Below are 23,595 nucleotides of genomic sequence, written 5' to 3' on the forward strand. Positions count from 1 at the left end.
ACTACTTAAATCCCTTAATTTTATGTTACAGAGGTTCCATAGCAATGCAAATCTAATACACAAATCTTTGATGAAAAAGAGTACTCACTGTTATTTAACAGTTAATTGATAGACTGCAATGTATCATTTACAAACACCTGAAGTTGTACTTGTGAGCACTCTGTGGACCCGATTTTATTAAGCATTTCAATGATATATGCAAGTGCTTTGTGACAGAAGATGCAGATGCCAACATCTTTGGAAGGTAAGACTGCACATGATCAGTAGCAAGAACAGGTGATACCATGACTCACGTGTAATACATGCTCACTGACTGTATGGAATGAGTATCATCTGACGGGGAAAATGACTGCCTTAAAGGTAACACGCAACAGCTACCGGCCAAATGAGGCATTTATTGTCATCAAGCAATTCTGAGAAGCAACTAAGCATATCCTGAGGTCTTACTTCATCACATTGTGATATTCATCCTGTCAACCGCTGTATCATCATTCAGAAAAGTTGTCAACTTTGCATTTCACCTAGAATTTGTGAGATGAGGCTAACTAAAGAAACTAAATGTTGTCAGCTATACGCAATTCCTGTTTTTAAAACTGTATTCAGACCCCTTCATATAGATCCTCACTGAAGCTCAGGAAAGTAGGCAAGGCAGAAGCACCAGTCAGTGAGGAGGGTCACTCTTGGATGCACTAAACTTTTAATGTCCATGTATCCGTTTCCATAAAACCTCCACCAGAACCTTCTGACTCAAGACCATACTTACGTTAGATTGTAAAAGGGGGAGAAAAACAAGGATGATTAATTCAGCATTATCCTGAATAAACCTTTGTAGTTAAATCATCTTAAACACACACATAAACACATCTTAAACACACATGCATCGGTCAAATGCCCACACACATGTACTGTTCAAAGTCAAAATCTTAGAATACCTGAAAATGGTTCCTTTGAGGATCTGAAAAGGTAATTACATTGGTCGGCTGGTTGTTAAATTCCTGCTTCTGAGCACTGGTAAATGGCCTAAAGTTCTCAGGAAGGCGATATAAGTCAGTCTCTTCGTATTTACTTGGAGGACTGTAACCACTGCCACCTTCATCTCCAACTTCTTCGAGATGATACTCCAGCAGCCGGTCTTCATTTTTACTTCGATTTTCATACAAGCCCTGCGGTTCATTAGCCATAATTACAAGAAGAGAACAAAAGCATTTAAGATCTGTTTGGACGCTCGCCAAAGCCGTCAGCACCCCCGACACTCACATTTACACTTTGTGATTTGGGCAGCACTTGATGCTCACTCCAACCCGCCTCCAACTGCTCAGAACGGGGTAGTCTTCAGAAAAAAAGAAAAAAATCAGCACTTTAGATTTTAAAGCCCCCAAATTTTTTCAGACATAGATAACATTCAACTCCATGATTTTAACACGCTTTCCCTTCCAACCTTCAATCAGTTTTCGAGAACTGATCCACAATTCCAGAATTGTGTAAATTATCATTGCCTAAAGAGACTCAAAAGACACAGAACTGGAAGACACAAAGGGGAGGGCATCTGAGGTCCTTACTGTCCGTCCAGGCCGTCTTCACTGCAGTCAGGGGAGGAGAGGTCATCATCCAGCATGTCATGAGGAAGGTCAGTGAGCAGCTGCTGCAACTGAGGCAGGAGAGCCGGGTCAGCCTCACGCCGGCCGCGACTCAACACGCCAGCCCCGTGAGGCTGATGTTGACCCAACCAAAGTCCTAATTCCTCCATTTCCTTAGTTCTTTAAATAAATGTAAGTAAGGGTCATCATTTCACTTGCGAAAAAGAGAATGTAGAGTATCACTGCTTATATTAGAAGGCTTTTTTTTCCCTCTACAAAGGCATTTAAATACACATATGCTAAAACAAAATTGGAAAACTTTTTTAATGGAAATACAACAAGCCTTGATAGTGATATAATCATTGTACTGGACAGTCTTGTAAGTCTCAGAATTCTATTTTTTCACCAACTATCAGACCTTGAGGACCTGGCAGACACCGTGCAGGGAAATCTGAGTAACCAGGTGCGTGCACTGTGACAGGTGGTGACAGCAGGTGGCCTTGGAGGCCTGGGGATCTGAGAATACGACAGAAACCCTGGGGAGCAGACTAGTAAGTAGAGAACCCCCTAATTTCAATAACGGAAAGCTATAGGATACACGGCCCTTAGGAAACATTTGAGTAGTAGGAGAGTTAAGATTCAGTTTTCTGCAGATAACATCCTCAATAGCTGGGCTGCAGTGGTAGCCTAGTGGCTAAAGTCCTCGCCTTGAACACACTGGGATCCCATGTGGATGCAGGTTTTAATTCTGGAGCCCCACTTCCCATCCGTCTCCCTGCTTGTGGCCTGGAAAAGCAGTTGAAGACAGCACAAAGCCTTGGGATCCTGCACCAACATGGAAGAGGCTCCCGGCTTCGGATTGGCTCAGCACCAACCGTTACAACCACTTGGGGAGTGAATCAGTGGATGGAAGTCCTTCCTCTCTGTCTCTCCTCTTTACATCTGACTTTCCAATAAAAATAAAATAAAACAAAATCCTCAATAGCAATGTATTTCCAGAAAAAGCACATTTTTAGCATTTTATCAATATAACTGAAGAGACAACACAAATCTATTGAAGTTTCAGGCCTGGCACTACAGCTCAGTCATTAAATTCTCGCTTTGCATGCACCAGGATTCCTTATGAGGTGGCAGTTCGTATCCTGGCTGATCCACTTCCCATCCAACTCCCTGCCTGTGGCCTGGAAAAGCAGTCAAAGACAACCAAAACCTTGGGACCCTGCACCTATGTGGGAGACCCGAAAGAGGCTCTTGGCTTAGGATCAACTGCTCAGGCACCGTGGCCACTTGGGGAGTAAATCGGTGGACGGAAGATCATTTTCTCTCCCCCTCTCTGTAAATCTTCCTTTCCAATAAAAATAAAACTTAAAATTCATTGAAGTTTCAAGACAAACTATAAAAAAGATGAAATTGTTGAATTTCCATATCTACCTACAAGCCCCTTCAAATTCCAAGAAAGTATCTTAAAATCTGTAACTGCAGGAGGACAGCTGATTGGACATTGGTTAAGAAGACAATTAATCAAATCTGTAGAACAAAACAAAAAGAGATACCTCCAAGCAAGGGTGTGGGAAAAACTGATGGGACCTACAGACGGGCTTTGGGAACTCCCTGTAATCCATCTATAAATTCCTCAAACCGTCCTCCCTTATCCTATATGACCCTCAGTCCATAAAGGTCTATGATGCTGCTCCACATACCAGCCCATCGCTGCTGGACAGCGAACAGAAACACTATGAAGATTCAAATATTACATAGTTCAAATAGCACGTAGGGGACTTCCTACAGTGACTTCTTTACCAAATCCATCCAATGTGTATAAATTAATCTCACAAAATTAGGCAGTGAGTAAATTTTAAAGATATTAAGTATTCTAAGAACCTTGAAGAAAAAAATCAATTAAAATAAACCTAAAAAAATAAATAAATAAATAACAAGTTGCCAGTGCTGTGACACAATGGGTTAAGCCACTTCCTGGGATGCCAGCATTGCATATGAGCACTGATTCAAGTCCCAGGTCCTCCACTTCTGATCCACTTCCCTGCTAATACGCCTGGGAAAGCAGAGGAAGCTGGCTGGCCCGGCCATAGTCATTAAGTCCCATTTGTGGAGAGAACACGTGGATGGAAAACATTTCTTTTTCCTTCTTTGCCTCTCAAATAAATTTTAAAAAATGTTTTTAATTTCTTAAATGCCACACACATCTCAATCTATAACAGGTTGCCTCCTCATTTTCTGTCATTAGTTCAAAAGAAACGGAGTGTGATTTCAATACATCTATGAGCATTATTTTTAGAATGAAAAAACAACTTCACTAAACAAAGGCATTTGTTAATGTTAAATAGATACATTATAAAAAAGCAATCCGTTGGGCTGGCTCAATGACTCAACTGGCTAACCCTCCACCTCCAAGCCCAGCATCCCATATGGGAACTGGTTCATGTCCTGGATGGTTTAAAGCGTTGGGCCCCTGCACCTGTGTGGGACCAAATCCAAGCTCCTGGCTCCTGGCTTCAGATTGGCTCAGCTATAGTGACTGTGGCCACTTGGGGAATGAACCAGCAGATGGAAAATATTTCTCTCTTATTATCTCTATATTTCTGCCTTTCCAATAAAAATAAACAGATCTTCAAAAAATTCTGAAGCGAATATCCCAAATTGTTAAATGAGTTTTATTAGTAAGGTAAAACAGGAAAATGTGTATGCAATATGAGAAGTGGGTAGGGACATTTCCTCACTCCCATGTATTTTTCTGAATTCACTAGATACTAAAAAAAAAAAAGGAAAGAAAAGAGAAAGGGGGCGGAGCAGGATGAGGGGAGAGAAGGGGGTGGTCCTCAGTCTATTTGATTTCTTCAGCATGAAACAAGAAAAAGATAGTCTTTCCAGGGAACACGTATCTTCATCTTTAAATTTGTTTGACACTGATACTAACAGCTGCTATTAACAACCCTAGCTCCAACAAAGGAGAAGTCATTTGGAGGATCAGACACAACTGACTCAAAGACATAAAAACCAGGAAACACAGCACCTTGCTAGCGTACTGTCTCAAGCGAAAGACAACAAAGCCATTTTGAAAGACATGAAATGCATTGAGCTCAAAGAAAAAAAAAAGATAAAAATCACCCCCACGAGGTCTCTTAAAAGCAGCCCAGCCTGTTTTGCCTGTAATTACATATCACTGCTCTGAAGGGAGAGAGGATGCCCACATGACATAGGGGTAAAGCACAAAAGCATTATACTTACATCAAGTAAGGACTCGCGAATGGAAAGGATACTTTCTTGTAAGCCTTCAGTGAGGTTCAAGTACATAGCCTTATACTTCAGGGGATCCTTGACAGGAAGCCGTGAACAGGACATTTTTCCCCGCCTTCCACCTCCCCAAAGGCAGAGAAAGCTACCTGATAATGAAGCTGGTACTGTACCTTTCTTTGTGACACCCAAGAAATTAAACTGCCATCTGTGGTGGCAAATTCATTTGAGCATAAGCAAGCAGCTAATTTAAAATGCTCTGGGATCCAGTAGATCAACTTACCAACCGGCAGAATCATCTTAATGGTAATGAGAGTCTTACAAGATACTGTACATGAATGCTAACATTTTCTTCTATACCTTAATTCACTTTCAGAAAGGTACTCCATCAAGTTTTTTGGCATAGTTAGTCCCTGGACTTCAGTTAACTTGCAGGGTAGAGAGACCCTTCTGACGGAAGTCAGGTCGTCCAATCATGATGCTCGGAGACAAAATCCCACACACACTGTTTGTAGGTGCTCGGGTCAGACTGTGCCTTCCAGCACACTGTCAGACACATTCGGCTCTTGGTCACTGAACCTGTGCTGTAAAACAGAACCGCTCCACTGACCTGGGCGTGTTACCGGTAAGAGGACTGCAGAACCTGTACATCTTCCTCATTAAAGTTCCACCCAAATTCCAAGCACAGGTTCAAGAACAAAAAGAACAATGTTTATAAATGAGAAAACCTGAACTTGCTCATTAATTTCTAACTCATCAGAGGGTTCTTTCCTTGCAACTAGCAATCATCCTCTCAGTGGGATATTATTGACTTTCAACTGCTTTTAATAATTTAAGAGATACCTTCCCTAGGGAAAAATAAAATCATTTGTGACGATGGAGGTGTCTATTGAAATACGTTCCAAACCACCCTATACACCCCTCTCCCTTCGCTACTCCCTAAAGGTGGGGAAGTGGGCAGCTTTCTCCAAGAGCGTTTATCAATAAAACACTTCAAAGGAACTCAAGTAGAACAGCACCCTCTCTCCCACCACACACTCCCCACTACGCTCAGAGGAGACAGTACAATAGACATGCACACCCTTTGATAGGGTTACTAATTAACTCGACAGGCTGTCTTCAGAGCCTATAATCTTCAATGCCCCAAAAACCGAGAGATCTCAGATTACAAGCCACATAAGGCACCTTTGCGCAGGAGGAACTAAGCAGATGGAGCTGCCAACCGCCACAGCCCTTGGGAAACAGCTGACTTCCCAAGTATCTCTCTGAAAACATTCTGTCATTTTGAAGACAGAATTATAAGATAATGTTTGGTGGATAAACATTAAGGAGAAAGTTCACTTTCCCTTAAGAAGCGACCTTGAAGTCAGCCTATGTGGTGGACCTTCGGCCTAGCTGGTACAGTTGAGAGGCCTGTGACCTCACGGGACTACCCGAGTTCAATCCTTGGTCCTACATGGAGGTTGTGGGGGGCAGTTTGGTGCCATAGCTAGTTAATCCTCTCCCTGTGGTACCAGTGTCACATTTGGGCAACAGCTCTGGCACTGGCTGCTCCAGTTTCCAGTCCAGCTCCCTGCTTATAGTTGGGGAAAGTAGTGGCAGGATGGTCCAAGTCCCTGGGCTCTGAATCCATGTGGGAGACCCAGAAGAGCTCCTGGCTCCCAGCTTCGGACTGGCTCAGCTCTGGCTGTTGAGGCCATTTGGGGAGGGAACCAGCACATGGAAGATGAATGTCTCTCTCTCTCTCTTTCAAGTAAATGTAATAAATCTTTAAAAACAAAACAAAAACATTCAAAAGTATTTTAAAAAAAAATGGTACTGGCTCCTCACTCCTGACCCCAGCCCCTGCTAAGGCAGACTTTGAAGGACAGTGGTGGTGGCTCAGCAAGGGGGTTCCTCACCCTCAGAGACCTGGATTCCGTGTCTAGCGCTGGGCTTCAGGCCAAGCAGTTAGGGGATGAGCCAGCTGCCAGGGGAACACAAAACTCACAAATTCACTCTCTTTTTCTCCTCCCCTGCTTTCTCTGTGTCTCTCATAAATAAAAAGTTTTGAACGACCCTCATACTTGAAAAATCTCAATAGGAGATTGAGAAAGAACCAAAATGAATTGGCAACTAGCCCTCCAATTTAGAAATTACACTATCTCAAGTATTAAAAAAAAAAAAAAAAAAAACACAACCACCTGTATTTCATCATCCATGCCACATTTCCTAGTGTCCAAAGGTAAGCCCTGGCCTGGGCTGCTGTGCATCAGAAAAGGCAATACAAGGAAATATGGCAATATTCAGGAGAGAAGCCGCAGCTGCACTGCAGATGACACATGAGTGGATTTCTGGCCCAGAAGGACCAGTGTGTGCCTGTCCAGCCAGCCCTGCACTTCAAGGTGAGCCCACCAAAGCCCAGGGAAGGCATGGGGGCAGCCAGTGAGGAGAAGGCAGAACTGAAAGACCCAGAGCAGGACCCAGAGCTTGAACCTCCCCATCCTCACTTGCCTCTCCTCCTCTGGGTCACATGGAGTCAGCCACTGAAGAGATGCACTTACACCTGTTTGTATGTAACCAAGCTTCCGTACTAGCAAAAAGAACATTCAGTGTGGCTGCCCCAGTTGTGACAGCCACTGAAAAGCACCTATAAGTATGGGGGAAATTGCTCTAGGCATAATCTGGACCTAGTGGTAGAAACAGCTAAAGGAAAATCTCACGGAAACAAACAAAAAAGCATGAGGAGTCAAACATTTACTTCTTGATTTTGTTAGCGGGGGAGAGGGGGACGAGAAAATTCCACTAAATCAACTGATATCAACTGTATACAAATACTAGCTGCACAACTCCCTCTAGCGGGGGCAAAACATCAAACTGTTGCTATTACTCCATCAAACAAAGCAGCTAGAGAGAATAAACTCATTGATGCTTTCTTACTCTGTTAAGAGAAAAACAAATCTGAACACCAGGGAGGGATGGCATTGTGTCACAGCAGGCTACCCATAGCCTATGACGTCAGCATCCAAAATGGGCTACTCCACTTCCCACACAGCTCCTGCTGTCACACCTGGGAAAGGTCCCTAACGGGGATCAAGGACATGGGCCCCTGCCACCCACATGGGAGACCAGGACGGAGTTCCAGGTTCCTGGCTCTGGCCTGGCCCATCCGCAACCACTGAGGACATCGGGGAATAACCCAGCAACAGAAGAGTTCTGTCTCTCCCTCTCTAACTCTGCCTTCAAATAAAGCAGTCTTTAAAAAAAAAAATAGTTACACAAATCAGTATTGCCAGGTGTGAGGTTCTAGCATCTGCTCCATAAATACCTATGTATTCAGGATCATTTAAAACATGTAATTACTAAATGAACCATCATCACTAAGTTTTTGTCTTAATAGCACAGATTATCAAGTATTTCTGTCCCACACCACCAGCTCCAGAATAGAAACACACACACACATGTAGCACTAAGCTATCACCACAGTTATTTCTGGTAACACTGCAGGAACTGCCTGTGTTTTCCAGCCACTGCCAAGTCCCTAAGTTAAAGCTGCAACTTCACCAATAACTTAGTTGCTTCTAACATTCTATCTCAACCATGAAATCATAGATACAGCAAATCATCTGAAAATAATATTGCTACATTATGCGTTTTCAACTTACTTTCATGTAACTTTTTAAAATTCTTTTAAAAAGATTTGTTTATTTTTATCAGAAACGCAGATATACAGAGAGGAGGAGAGACAGAGGAAGATCTTCTGTTTGATGATTCACTCCCCAAGCGGCGACAATGGCTGGACCTGAGCCAACTCAAAGCCAGGAGCCAGGAGCCTCTTCCAGGTCTCCCACACGCGTTTGCAGGGTCCCAAGGCTTTGGGCCGTCCTCGACTGCTTTCCCAGGCCACAGGCAGGGAGCTGGATGGGAAGTGGACACAAGCCAGTGCCCATATGGGATCCCAGTGTGCTCAAGGTGAGGACTTTAGCCACTACACTATCGCGCTGGGCCCTCTTTTTTCATTTTAAATTTGCCTTTTCCAGCCCAGACTTGAGCGTCGGCCACAAATACTTTAGATGAGGTTTACTTAATATGTAGGAAGGACAAGTACATCTCAGCTCTCAAATGGCACAGCAGGAAGTTGTGAGAAATGTGTAACATGTGACTTACTAACTGGTAGGAATCCTGCCTGATATGGCACCACACCTCCGTGCCATCCTCACCCTCACTCACTTCGCTCTGCCCTGTAGCTGCGTAAGAGGTGGAGTTTTGGGAGAAATAATGTGTAAGGCAACAAGTTATGCATTCCTCTGCAATATCTTGGCCCACGGCGGCCAAACTTTCACCACAGTATCACTAAGAGATAGAAGTCTAAAGACGTTGTATTGTCTTCCTTTTCTGCAAAATTCTATGATTTTTCAAAATAGGGGCCTATTACTGGTGACCAGTGTCTTGAAATTTCATTGGTCTAACTGTCCTCTGAATACTAAATACATTCATTTAGCAAATATTTCCTGTTCTGAACATTAAATGAACTTTCCCCACTTGGTCGTCAATATCAGTAATGGACAGAATAGAAATGGCAAAGGCAAGATCATAATTCAGAGTTGCTAATTTGGATGACCTAGAGTTTGGAATTTGGAAATGACTTACTCACTAAGTTATAGGCAAATACAGACAAAAACACTGCCTTGCCCCTAAGCAATCAACAGAAAGCAGCTCAACACGTGACCATCCATACTAGAAGGTCAAACTCAGGACCACCCTACCATTTACAGAGACGAGCTTTCTTAAATCCTTACCATGATCATGGTAAGTCCCAGGTCACACAGTCTGGCCAGCCTTTGAGTACATTACTGAGGATTCAGACTCCTACCTTGGATAACTAAGCACAAAGTGATTCACCAGGTACGGAAAGCAATCAATACGCACGAGCCGCATGCTGACAGTTACACTCCAAAGCTACCAACACACAGAGAAAGACTGTGCTTCCCTTCTTTTTTTGTCTTACTTTATTTTATAGGCAGAGACAGAGACCAAGAGACCAAGCGCTCCCATCCACTGCTTCACTTCCCAGATTCCTGCAACAGCCAAGGGGCCAGAGCCTAGAACTCAATCCGGACCTCCGGGAGCATGGCAGGGACACACTGCACAAACCATCATAAACAAACCTCACACACAAACCTCCCAGGGTTGCACTGGCCAGAAATCAGACCCAGGACTCACACCAAGGCACTCCAATACAGTTGTTCCAACTGACATGCTTAAATCCCAGGTCAGACACCTGCTTTAGGTCTTTATTCTCTCAAGATCATGTGCTATGCTGCAACTGTAGGGTCAAAATGACTACCAAATATGCAAGCAAGCTAAGGCGTGATCAGCCAATTTACCACTTTAACATGCAATAACAAAACAGAGATACACATGGCTCAATCTACATCAGTAACTCCGCGTTCCGTTTACTGAAACTCTGAAATTCGGTAGCCCCAAACTCATGTTGTCCCCGACAGCAACTATCTTCTTTAAAGAAGTGGAAATCTTTTTATTCACACGAAGCATCTGAGGAATAGAACTGTAATGTCATAGTAGAACCAAATTAGTTATATATTCCTTTCCTTTGCTCTTCTGGAAACATTCATGCTTAAGCATGTCTTCTGTTTGATTATTTAAGAGGCAGACAAAGCAAGCTCGCACCTGCAACTGTTGGGACTGGACTGGGCCAAACCAGGGAACCAGGAACTCAACCTAGGTCTCCCATACGTGTGTCAGGAAACGAATTCCTTGAACCACGGTGGCCATTTCCCAGGTTCTGCTTCAGCAGGAGGCTGGAGTCAGGAGCTGGAGGACAGGCATCAAGCCGCCAAAGCACTCTCTGATTAAGGGTATAACACAAGATCGTAAATGGTATCTTAACCATTCAGCCAGTCATCTGCCTCTACTCCCATCTTCAAAGAATTGCTTTTCCCAAGGCTAGAATGGTGGCTTAATAGGTTAATCCTCCACCTGCAACATGGGCATCCCATGTAAGCAGAAGTTCGAGTCCCAACTGCTCCATTTCTGATCCAGCTGCCTGTTTATGGCTGGGAAAGCAGCAGAGGATGGTTCAAATCCCTGAGTACCTGCAGAAGAAGCTCCTGGCTCCTGGCTTCAGATTGGCTCAGCTCTGGCCACTGCAGCCATCTGGGGAGTGAACCTTTTCTCTGTTAAGTCTACCTCTCAAATAGAAATAAATACATTTAAGAAAAAATTGCTTTTCCTCCAGAAATTTCCTAACCCAGAATCTATCTACCAAAGAGGTAATTCTAATGGTTATGTTCTAGGTCATCTACAATTAACAGCCTCCTTCACAATCTTTTTAAATTTCTCATCATCTAATACATCTAGCAGTAAGCTCCCAATGAAAGCCCACCGATCAGAATATTTTTCTTTGTTCTTACACTAATGATTCCTTAAACTGACCCTCTCACAATCATGGCGGCTGCAGCCCAGCCAACTTTCCAGACCCTCTCAGGGTTTTAAAACCTTCATTCTGCAAGTTACAGAACATCCTGCCCCACATCCCTGCCACATTTATTTTGAGGGACCTTACCAAACTTCAGAAGCCCTCACCAGGGCCGCAAAGTTAGATGTCCTCAGGGAACGGGCAGAGAATTGAGAACAGCACAGCAGGTGGGTTTAAGTGCTGAAACCCAAGCCTAGGTGAGGAGTGGGGGCTGGAGGGTGCTGCAACCAGCAGGACCTGGGGTCCTCCCAACCTCCAGCCCACCTACAGCCATGTGCAAGCACAGGTGGGGGTCAGTAACACAAGCCTGAAACTAGTACTGCATGAAATTTCCAGTCTGCACGCATGGATGAGGCTTTGGGCCTTATTTGTTTCTTACTTCAGGAACTCACCTCTTTTTCCCTTTCATAGTCTTCTTTGTCATATTCTTCATCCTCGTTTTGTGTCTGTAACGCCATGCTACCAAAGTCTAGCGACATGGTCCTCCTGTGGGAAAGAGGAAGGGAACTTGGTTTTGCCCATTAAAGCACAATAGGCTGAAAAAAAACATGTATACCATACATATCAAAAACACTGTCCCAAGGAGAGATCCCTTACCCACAGAAAACAGATGTAGACTAGCAATTCACAAACACACATAAGAAATAGGTAACAAAACTAAGAATGAATTTTTCTAGTGGTCTAGAAAGCATTAACAAAGATTTCTGCACCCACACACACATAAATAAGACAACTCTAATAACTCAGTGTACCAAATAAGCTCAAATAAAATCTCAAAGTTGGGGCCCGGCGTGGTGGCACAGTGGTTAAGGTCCTCCTCGCCTTGCACGCCCAGGATCCCATATGGGCGCCAGTTCTAATCCATTTCCCTTCCAGCTCCCTGCCTGTGGCCCGGGAAAGCAGTCGAGGACGGCCCAAAACTTTGGGACCCTGCAAACGCGTGCGGGAGACCCGGAAGAGGCTCCTGGCTTCGGATCGGCATAACATCCGCCATTGCGCTCACTTGGGGAGTGAATCATCGGACGGAAGATCTTCTTCTCTGTCTCTCCTCTCTGTATATCCGCCTTTCCAATAAAAATAAAATAAATCTTTAAAAAAAATCTCAAAGTTGATGTCTTAACCATGACACAGGTAGTATCCTCCATAATTTGCTTCATTCTTAACATGCCACAAATCCAAACACCCATGGTATAACAAAAAAATGGCGGGGGGCGGGGGAGAAGGAACTCAAATACTGCTGGTGATTGCTGTGCGGGGGACCATTGATGACCTGGCCAAACCACAGAGCACACAACAACAACCGGAATGTCAAGTGACCCGCTCTAAGGCCTGGTAAAGGCACATTCTGTCAAAAACACTCGGCGGAAACAGAAGTGAAGGCTGTGCAGCTACTCCATGGCATGTTCCACCTCCAGAACCAAACGGACTGCTTCCGCAGCTGCAGCTGGACATGGGTCTCTCTGCACTCAGATTCCAAAAGGTGACCAACGACTGAAGTTAGATTGTTTAGGCACCCTGACAGCACACATTAACACATGCTGGGGCCCAGCGCAATGGCCTAATGGCTAAAATCATTGCCTTGCACATGCCAGGATCTCATATGGGAACTAGTTCATGTCCTGGCTACTCCACTTCCCACACAGTCCCCTGCTGGTCGCTGAGAAAGCAGTGCAGGATGGCCCAAAGCCTTGGGATCCTGCACTCATTTGGGAGACCCAGCAGAAGCTCCTGGCTGCTGGCTTCGGATTGGCTCAGCTCTGGCCACTGCGGCCACCTGGAGAGTGAACCAGCAGAAGGATGATCCTTGTCTCTCCTCTCTGTACATCTGCCTTTCCAATAAAAATAAATCTTAAAAAACAAAACACCCTACATTTCAGAGTTCGAATCTTGACAAACCTCCCAGGAAGCAGGTGTTACCAGTTACCTGGCTTAACACTGCTGGCCTCACCCCAGGACCCTCCAGCCAACAAAATGTGCTGCAACATGACCCTGCACCTCGCTTCTTTTTCTACACCGTTCAGGTTCTAACGTGACATTAAACTGGCAGTAAAATGAGATGCCAAGAGACCCAGCAATCCAAACATGTGTTACTATGCAGGCCTTAGCCCCTTTGTGATACCCACTGGGCGCTCTAGTGCCAACCTCCAGCCAGTGGCTCCACAACAAAAACTGCCCCGCCTCAACAGCTCTAAGATGCCTTGGACGGGATGAACCAGATCCATGTGCAGCAGTCAAGCGTGCCCAATTAAACTGTCAGGCCTCACCAACTGTGAAATGTAGCCCATTTTGAAGATGTTAAGATGGGAAAGGCAAATGTGAAATATGCTCTTGTAGATTTCAGTGCTAATGCACCTGGGAAAGTCGGCCCCGAATGCTGATGGCCCCACAACCATGCCTAAAACCTGGAGGAAGTTCCCGGTGTGAGCTGGCTCAGCCCTGGCCATGGCAGATCAAAGATCTGTCTCCTTCTCTCCTTCTATGACTGACTCAGTTAAAAGGGGAAAACTGATCAACTTTTTAAAAAATATAATAATGAGTATTTTAGCTGAAATTTAAAATAATACTTTAACCTACTAATCTCCACTAACTACCAGTGCTCTCAAAGACTTTATGATTAAACGCAGAATGTGTGGGAGACCAGTGTCATGTTCCTGTCTCCCAGCTTCGCCCTGGCCCCAGCTGGCTTTGACAACTTCAGATGTGGGAAGCAGCGGACGGCTGATTCCCCTCTGGCTCCTCTGGCCCCCTGCCTTGCAAATCATTTTTTTTTAAACCATGATTAAGAATTCCAATATTGTGTATGGAAAAGCACACAATTTATAAAGTCAGAAGACGATGAGAAAAATATTTGTAGAACACATGAAAAAATCCAAATATACAATTCCTGAAAATAAGACAAGCAACTCAATTTAAAAATGGGCAACTAGCTGAAAATGAATTTAACAAAATAAAAATGATCAATTTGAAAAACAATGCTTAAGCCTATGAATTATTCAAAGGAGTATCATTTAAACAAGCAAATGTCATTTTCGACTAGTAGATTAAAAGAAAATAAAAAACCCCTGCTAACACATAAAGGCAGTAATTTTGTATTTTGTGTGACTCATGAATTGTGATAATATAAACCTATCTTGAAATCTAGCAATAATACATGTGTCCTAAAAAGGTATTAATAAAAGTGAAATATCTGTATTTGATTCAGAGGATTTACAATCTAAAAAGTCAAGATATAGGAGCTAGCACGCAAGCTAATTCTCTACCTGTGGTGCCACAATTCCATACAGGTGGTTCATGTCCTGGCAGCTCCACTTCCCATCCAGCTCCCTGCTTATGGCCTGGGCAAGCAGAGGATGGCCCAAAGCCTTGGGCCCCTGCACGGGCATGGGAGACCCAAAAGCAGCTCCTGGCTTCAAACGGGTTCAGCTCTGGCCACTGCAACCATTTGGGGAGTGAACCATTGATGGAAGCTCGCATGTGCGCGCTCTCTCTCTGTAAATCTTGCAAATAAAGACAAACATTTTCAAAAATAATAAAGACTATAAAATTTAAAAAGAAACCAAGATGCAGAATCAGTCTACAATGTTATGCCTTTAAAACTAGCAGTCTGGGCCCATGCAGTAGCCTAGTGGCTAAATGCTAAAGCTCGCCTTGCACACGCCTAGATCTCACATGGGCGCCAGATACTCAAACTGCCTTCCAGCTCCCTGCTTGCGGCCTGGGAAAGCAGTAGCGGACAGCCCTGAACCTCGGGACCCTGCATCCATGTGGGAGACCAGGAAGAAGCCCCTGGCTTCGAATCAGCTCAGCTCCAGCTGTTGTGGCCACTTGGGGTGTGAACCAGCGGGTGGAAGATCTTTGTCTCTCCTTCTCTCTATAATCTGCCCTTCCCATAGAAATTAGTAAATCTTAAAAAAAAAAAAAAAATAGCAGTCTAGGTATTTTCTTCTAAGTAACTATTTCGGGATCCTTAAGACTATAAAAAAGCATGTCTGCCTTTCATTACACTCAGGTGGGACAGTACTCTGGCTCAATATTCTGCAGCCCCCGGTCATGCTTTCCTGTCCTTCCTTGCCAAGAGAAGAAAACTGAAAGCTGCTTAGTTGGACAAAGATGACAAAACAAAAATCGCATTGTTCTTGCCTCATGAAAGAACACTAAAGGCCCAAAACGTATCACACACGGTAGGCATACTTCACATTCAATGACTGATGCACAAACATGATATTCAATGGGAATTCATGATTTCAATGCAATTTAATTGACCACCTGCTGAGTGCCAGACCTGATCCAAAAACCACAGGGTGATCAGTTTTAGAGATACAATGATATAAACTTGTAGTTCCAAGGATACATCGTATTAAATTCGGCCCTAAAGAAAAATACAGAGCACAAACAAACTTTACCTAAGAAGGAAGACTTAGAGAAGGTACAAAAAGGCATTTTAGATTAGAAACAGCTGTATCCATCCAGAGACACCCCAGTGGCTAAGGAATCAGCCCGATTTGGTTACCCTGAGCGTAATTCTGGTCCTTTCCTTCATCAACGGCATAATCTTCAGCACCTGTTCCCAATTCGTAAGGGAAATAGGAGTAAAAGTAGTGTCCATCTCAAAGACTGGTTGTGAGGATGGACACAAACGATGCACATCAAATGCCTAGCACCATGTGCCCACCAACACACTATTTTATTAAGACATTATGATTGCTGAGTTGGAGGCTCCCAGCTACGAAGAGATTACAGTAACGAACAACATTCCTTAGAACCAAGAAAAGCGTGTGTAGCCTGTGGGCAAGCTTACTTCAAACAATGCAACCTCCTCTGGAATGAAAACACCACCACCTGCAAAAGGCCCTCACCAGTTCCCCCACAGAATCAATTCCTTCCTTGCACCTTCACACTACCTCGGAGGCTTTTCTTGGGGTTTCAACTTCAGCCTCTTTTGATTGCGTGCACCCACCTAGAAAGCGGATGCCAACTGTCGTGAACTGTGGACATATGATGTCACTCGGCCTCAATCTGACTCAAACTGGCAACTACAAGATTAAAGGGCTTCAATGTGTATGAACCGCCCTGGGAGTTGGGAAACTGTTTACTTGCAAACATGCCTTAGCCAGAACACACCAGCCCGCTTTACACTTGAAACGTCTCTGCTGAAGATGCCTGCTCGTTCACCCAACGATTGACCAAGCACTAACTGCGGTGTCAAAGTCTAACAGGACACACAAAAAAATGAAAGAAAACAGCCCTATCGAGAACCAACACCTTCTGCTCACTGTAATGACAGCAGGCCCACAGGTGATCATAACATACAGCAGGCACCCACAGAATGAACAGGCGGACAAACGCAGGAATAAACGAAACGACCTTACCTAGGAACTATGAGACCTCAGCCACGACGCATCCAACAGGCACCCGGAGACCGCGCTGCCCGGCGCCCACCCGCCGGGGGTGCCGGCTCCGCGGCCAGCGTCACCTGCCCCCGGTCAGCACGCGTGCACACAGCACCCACTATGAGCCAGGCACGGCGCCGGGCCAGAGTCTGGGGGCGACCCCAGCAGCCGGGAGAAGAGACTGGCAGGGATGCCCGGCCGTCACCTCCAAGGAGAAACCTGGGCTTCAAAGCCGAGCTCAGCCACCTGCAGGCAGCCCACCACTGCGTGCTTTGGGGAAGGGGGCGAATCTGCACCTGGGGAAGCCTCGGCCAGGATCCCCCAAGACCCCCGTCACTCTTCCACCCCGGAGGCTACGCCTAGGCGCGAAGGGGAACTCACCGGAGGCCACGGACGCTGTCAGTGCGGGAAAACTCTGGCCCCAGCCCAAGAGCAACTTCTAGCAAACCCCCTTCGCCCTAGTCCTAAAATCAGCTAGCTCCTTCCTAGTCACAACCGAACGTGGACGCACGAGGCCCGTGAGGAGCAGCCGCCTCCTGCAATCAGCGTCTAGAGCCTGGCCTGCAGGGTGGGGCCAGGCGGGGCGCGTCTCCGCCCTCCCCAAGCTGGGTTGAGAGGTCGCCCGCAGCTGCACGCGTCCGGCTGTTTGAAAGCGGGCGCCAGGCGTGGCGGGAAGCTCCCGGTGCGTCCATTGGAGGCTTCGTGAGCCAATGACGAGACGGGTGGGAGGGCTTACAGGTTTCCTGGAGACGCCAGGGCGCCTCGCCAGAGAGCTTTGGCTAAGTTCATCTCAGCAAAAACGAATCCTCTGCCCCTTTGGTGCGCGAAACGGGAGCAGTGACTCCTGCCCGTTTCCACTCCTGAACTCCGTCAAGCGCTCAGTTTCCTCATGGAACCCATAGGAGACTTGTGCATTTGTCCTTCAATTCCATCCTACAAACTGTCATCCTATACGGACACCGGTTCCGACTCCTGGCTGTGCCATTTCCATTCCAGCTCCCTGCTCATGGGCCTGGGAGAGCAGCAGAGGATGGTCCAAATGTTTGGGCCCCTGCACTGGTGTGAGCGACCCAGAAGAAGCTCCCGGCTCCTATCTTTGGAGTCGCCCAGCTCTGGCCATCGAGGCCATTTAAGGAGCGAACCAGTAGATGGAAGATCTCTTTGTTTCTCAGTCTCAGCTTCTCTCTTAGTAAAATCTGCCTTTCAAATAAAAATAAACAAACATTAAAGAAGAGCTTTCTGAAGCCTGCAAGAATAATAAAGGCACCGCGCAAAGCTAAGGTGCCCTGTGCAGGAGGAAGGAGTCTAACATACCTTTGTTTACAAAGTACTGAAGCCTGTAGGGAAAGACAAGTGTGCGAAGAGAGAGGAAAAAGTTGCGAAGAGCCTGAATGCTCAGGAGATTATCTGTGGAATATTGGGACATGTTTGCCTTGCTCTTTGGACACACCTGTGAGCTGGGTGGGGCTCTAACTCTCAAGAGGAGAAGGTCACATTATTGAAGAGATCGGGTTCCTCCCACTAACAAGGTTTGTATAAAGGTGGTGCCAAACCGCCTTTTGCCCGTTTCCCTACCTTTTCTGCAGTGTCAAAGCTACCAGATGGAAGCACTGCCACCCTGAAAGTGGCATCCAACATACTGTGACCATACTGAGTGAAATGTGACGTTCAAGCTTTTGGAGCAGTTGAGCTGTCTCACTGGATTCACTGTTGAATTCATGTGTATAGAGCCTTGTGTAGCTTTCTGCTGTTATTCCTGCTATGTCTCTAGTCTTAAATAATGATCTCTCTTTCACTCTAACGCTATGATATTGTTATATGCTCCATTGTTAGTTTACAAAAATCTGTACACCGAGAAAGAGCCTATAACAGCTGGAGCATATAGGGGCACACCAATGAAGCCAAGTCTGTTACCCAATATAAATAAGAAACTCAAAGAAACTAAATAACAGTATACTTTAATACCAATTCATGTGGGAGATCTCACCTTGTAGGCATGGCTCACGGCGTGTCTGCCCATGGAGGGCCTAAAGAGATAGACGTGTCTTCCAGCCAATCACAGGGTCAGTGCTGGGTGGGGAGACTGCCTGCAGACACATTCCTACCCTGAAGTCCTCCCCTTGAATGTGCCCGGGATCCCATATGGGTCATTGGTTCTAATCCCGGCAGCCCCACTTCCCATCCAGCTCCCTGCTTGTGGCCTGGGAAAGCACTCGAGGACAGCCCAAAGTTTTGGGACCCTGTAACCATGTTGGAGACCCAGAGGAGGTTCGAGGCTCCTGGCTTCGGATTGGCACAGCACCAGCCATTGTGGTCACTTAGGGAATGAATCATCAGATGGAAGATCTTCCTCTCTGTCTCTCCTCTCCTCTCTGTATATCTGACTTTGTAATAAAAATAAATAAATACTTTTTTTTAAAGTGGTAGGGTGAGACGATTTTTCCAGATATGAACACAAGTTAAAAGAAAAATGGCAAAAGTTACAGAAGTACTTTTAAGAAACATGACAAAGATGGAAATTATCTAAGATTTCAAAGTATTTGAAATTGTTCTTAACTGGATCTCAACATATAACTTGTTAGGTTTTTAACGACAATTCACACTCGGCCTGTCGGCACTCAGACATATGTGCACATTGCCTACCTGGGCTTGTTCCTCTGCAATCTTTTCCCTTGACGAGCTGGTGCAGATCTTCTCTAAGGAGACTGACTGCTTCCATGTCCTTTGGATGTGCTCCGTTTGCCCCTCCAGATCCCCTCTCTACCCTTCTCCTGCCTCTTGGTGTCCCAAGTGCCAGCCCTTGGCATTGCGACTAGTATCTCTGCAGATTGCTTGGCCTGGTGCGAATCCCAATAGAGGAGGAGAGGGTGAGCAGATAAAACGCCGGGTGTTAAGGCCCTAGGGACTTGCTCATGGAGTCACCGGAACTGTTTGCATCTCTCGGAATTCCAGCACTGCTCCCAGGGCACTGCTTTGTCCCTGTGGCTTCCTTTTTTCTGTTCAGACAGGTGCTGAACCGTCCTCCAATTACCCCATGAGAGTGAACCATCTCTTTTCTCTAGGATCCCAAAATAGCCTGCTAATGACAGGTTTGTTCCAAGTCCAAAACAGCAGACATTTTGTCAGTTGTCACAAAGCAATAATCATTTATTTTTTTTTTTAAAAAAGTAATTTACATGTACTTATAGACAAACCGATTTCCACTTTGACAGATGAGGAGTGCAAGATTAAAATGTTGTGTAGGCGTTCCTTCTCCTTGGTTGTAGCCGTATCTGTGATAATTCTCAGAGCAGGACTTGCTCACCTCACTACTATCATTAGAGTCAAACACTGCCTATGCGTGTGTACTGCTCACCCATTCACACAGTGCATTCCACCGTATCCGGAGCTCTTTCTTGCCACTCAGGTAACACTGCCCAGCCGATGGAGACACAGTCATACCATGTCCATGATTTTATTATCTATACCATGTAGTTCCTTTTTATGAGGAAAAAAAATGAACTAAGATATATGGAAAGCTAATGAAAAATACATTGTTTTCTAACTGCATAAAAAGAAAAAAAAACAAGCCTATCTAAGAAGTTACTAGCCGTAGAAATAGAATAAAACCATAAAACCATACCCTTTGCATGGAAATAATAGATTCCAACATGTTGGGTTTCTAATGATATCCATCTGAAATTTTCAATATTTTATTTAGAAATGAGCAAATATATCTATCATAACTGCAAAGAAAAAGCTGAATCTACACAGTGAAAATGAAACGGGTTTAACGCGATTGTCTTTTAAGTCAGGTTTAAAAGAAAAACACTCTACAGTAATGCCCATGTCTCTATATGCAAAAAGAACTGAAACAGTTTTCTGTTACTCAAAATAAACCAGCTCCACTTCTACCATCTTTATCTACATGATTCCAAATGTTCAGTGTTTTTAACAGAAAGGCTGAGGGTCTAAACTCACAAATGCTCGTCTCAGAACATCCATTCTGTGGTTACAGAAAAGAAAAGAATTGATTTTTAACCATATTTATGTAGACTGATTATCACGGTTGAACCCTGGCAAATCAAAAACTTTTGACTAGATTCATCCCGTTAGGTTTGAAGTAGATCCCAGAATTCACCTGGGCTCCTTCATCTCACAGACAGGAGACCTGGAACCCAGACAGGCTTGGTTATATAACACGGATGCCACACGTTTACCCATGTACTGATGCATGACACACTTCAAGCTGTTGCCTTGATGTACCTTCGCTACTTTGATCGTGTCTAGAAAAGGTGCTGGGATACAGCTGGGGAGAGACTGGGATTTCCCTGATTTCCGTATTTGTGCTTTCAATAAGAACACAACCAATTTAAATACCGAAAACAAAGAGCACTGGTTTTGTTCATCATCTTTTAAATTTATGCACTCAAGAGTCTTGTTTTTGGACAGGGAAGGGAGGGAGGATATGATGAAACCAGAAGCTCTTCAGTTTGTCGCATGCTGTATACAGTCTAAACAGCAGCGCTTTGCAAATACTGGACCAAAGAATCGTGACCTCAAGCCTTTAACCAGTACATGGGACAGACCCATGGAACAGACCAACACTTTCAAGGGTTCTTCTCTTGATTCCACAGCATACACACAGTCTGAGTTCAATGTCATATTTATTGTAACATTACCGTGAAAAATGCCACTAAAACAAAAATATAATAATGTTAATAACTATCAAGCAAATTGCTCTGTTTTCCTGTAGCAAGGAAAAGTTTTCTTTTTTTTGGCAAATATTTCTGTAGTGATAGAACATGAAGACACTTAAAACTACAATCCCCAATATGAAAACGTCCCTAAGTTATCAAGTTGAAAGGCACGTACTACTGCCCCAGCAGTTCAAGTTGTTTCTAGCAGGTGTAACAATTGTGCTTTTAGCTTGTTATTAATGCATTATGACTTTTAAAAAGTGACATCTGTGCATACGTATAGCTTCTTTTCACATGGGTTGATCCTCTTCCTCTTTCCTGAAGATCAGTTTTGTTAGTTGTTTATAAAGGATCTGATCTGTGATGGTCTCAGAGAGACGCACTTTGCAGTGTGTGCCCTATTTTTCTAGAAAGCAAGTCTGAACTCCCTTTGTGTCCTAACACAAAATGGAATTTCTTGAAAGATCAGGGTGGTGATTACTTCAAAAGTGTCATTTCTTCAAGTGCAAAAGTGCTGAAGTATTGTCTTTTCTCACAGGTTGCTTAAGGCTTACTTCGCTTCCAGAAGAGATGATTGGCAAACTGTTATCCATATGGTATCTGATAAGGTGGCCAACATTGTCAAACACATGATCTTTGGTCCTCACCTTGACAAGGAAAAACAAACATATTTGGGTTAAATAATAATAGTTCCTCTGAAAGAACCAAGAGAAAAAAAGACAGACAGACATATCCCTAAACCAGATATTCTACTTAGAAAATCAAAGGTGCTATAAAACTAAATATCCCCTAGTACCCAGTTTTCTCATTCCTCATTATTTCCTTAAAGCAGCCATGATAGGGTGGGAGTTTGGCACAATGACCAAACACCAGCAGAGACACCTGTCTCGCAGCCCACGGTGCCTTGGCTGGAACCTAGGCCTGATTCCCAGGCAAGGGTTCACTCCAGGAGGCAGCAGAGGATGGCTTCAGGAGATCTTGAAGGAGTTCCAAGCACCCAGAGTCAGCCTGGCCCAATGCTGGACATTGTGGGCCTTCGGGTGGTGAACCAGCAGACAGGTGGCCTGTCTCTCTGTCTCTTTCTCCTCTGGTGTGATGAGCATCTGCCTCTCAACCATTCCGACGGGCTAGGAACATGGTGAGGACTTACCACTCAACCTCAATTTGCAATGTTATTGTGTAGTATATTTTATCATGTGACCACTTATACAGAATTGCCTTGTACACAGCCATGAGGGACTACAAGAATCTGCCATAAAGTAGAGAGAGGGTTTCCATAGTATGCTGTCTCTATCCGAAGCAGACCACCCTAGAGAAGTCATACCCCTCCTTGGACATTCAAGACAAGCCCTGTCTCTTCTGAGAAGGCACCTGTGTCTCCTTTCCACAGATACCATAATAGCTGAATCACAAATATTTCTTGCGTGCAACAGTCTGCTTGCCAGAGCAATTCAAATCTTCCTATGCCATGCCTTGTCCCGAGGAACTTCCCCCTAATAATTTTGTATCCTCACTCTGTACCTGCATAGTATACTAGCATGACTCTTTGTTGCTGTGTCACTGACTTGGCCTGCACGTGCTTCTTTTTTTGGGAAAGGCTGGGAACCATGCTGGAGAGATAAGGAGTGCATACAGTGAACACGGTTTTTGTAATTCCGTAAGCTCCCCTCCAAGGGATTCTTTGGGTCTTTTCTAGATCATGGTCTTTGGCATCTAAAAAGCACACATACTAATTGGTATGGTTGGTAGATTTGAATGTGGACTATGAATCAGTTAACTATAAAGTACCAATGTTCACTTTCCTAATTTTGATCATTGCACCAGGGTTAAGAAAAAGGGCACCCCTCTTAAAAAAATACACTTTCAAGGATTTACAAAAAATATCATAATGGCTTCAATGTACTCTCAATGGTTCCAAAGCTTGTAGAAATGATTTTCGCCTCCTTTTCATCCTTGCCCCATACAAAATCAGAGAGACTTGGACCCTGCCTGCTTGCATCCTTTATCCCAATGGACTCTGCCTCCCTGCTCTACTTCTCTTGCCTCAATTCTGCTTCAGGCTTTCACAGTTTTTTTCCATAACCACTTTGTCTGCCTCTGATCCTCACTCTTCTAATTGGTCCTGCATACAAATGTCAAGTTCATCTTTCCAGGACAGAGATTATAAACAGGCCACCCTCTGGCTGAAAACACTAATATTTTAGTCTACTAGGGAGTAG

At 44.6% G+C, this 23,595-nt stretch overlaps 2 protein-coding genes across 2 annotated transcripts in view; both read right to left on the reverse strand.

Annotated features, from left to right (window-relative positions):
- The window catches only part of CEP152 (centrosomal protein 152), a 71,184-nt gene extending 54,113 nt beyond the window's left edge, over positions 1 to 17,071 (reverse strand). The window contains exons 1-5 of the mRNA XM_040968660.1: positions 16,677 to 17,071; positions 11,700 to 11,793; positions 1,560 to 1,648; positions 1,257 to 1,330; positions 933 to 1,204 (exon numbers count right to left, since the gene is read on the reverse strand). Of these exons, the coding sequence (XP_040824594.1) occupies positions 933 to 1,204; positions 1,257 to 1,330; positions 1,560 to 1,648; positions 11,700 to 11,786 (522 nt within the window). The 5' untranslated portion in view covers positions 11,787 to 11,793; positions 16,677 to 17,071. The remainder of the gene's footprint in view (positions 1 to 932; positions 1,205 to 1,256; positions 1,331 to 1,559; positions 1,649 to 11,699; positions 11,794 to 16,676) is intronic.
- Positions 17,072 to 21,448: 4,377 nt separating this feature from the next.
- Positions 21,449 to 23,595, reverse strand: part of SHC4 (SHC adaptor protein 4) — a 137,065-nt gene continuing 134,918 nt past the window's right edge. Inside the window, exon 12 of the mRNA XM_040969336.1 lies at positions 21,449 to 22,023. Coding sequence (XP_040825270.1) covers positions 21,868 to 22,023 — 156 coding nt within the window. The 3' untranslated portion in view covers positions 21,449 to 21,867. The remainder of the gene's footprint in view (positions 22,024 to 23,595) is intronic.

Source organism: Ochotona curzoniae, unplaced genomic scaffold (genome assembly GCF_017591425.1).
Source record: "Ochotona curzoniae isolate NIBS_2020 unplaced genomic scaffold, NIBS_Ocur_1.0 scaffold_4701, whole genome shotgun sequence".
NCBI lineage: Eukaryota > Metazoa > Chordata > Mammalia > Lagomorpha > Ochotonidae > Ochotona > Ochotona curzoniae.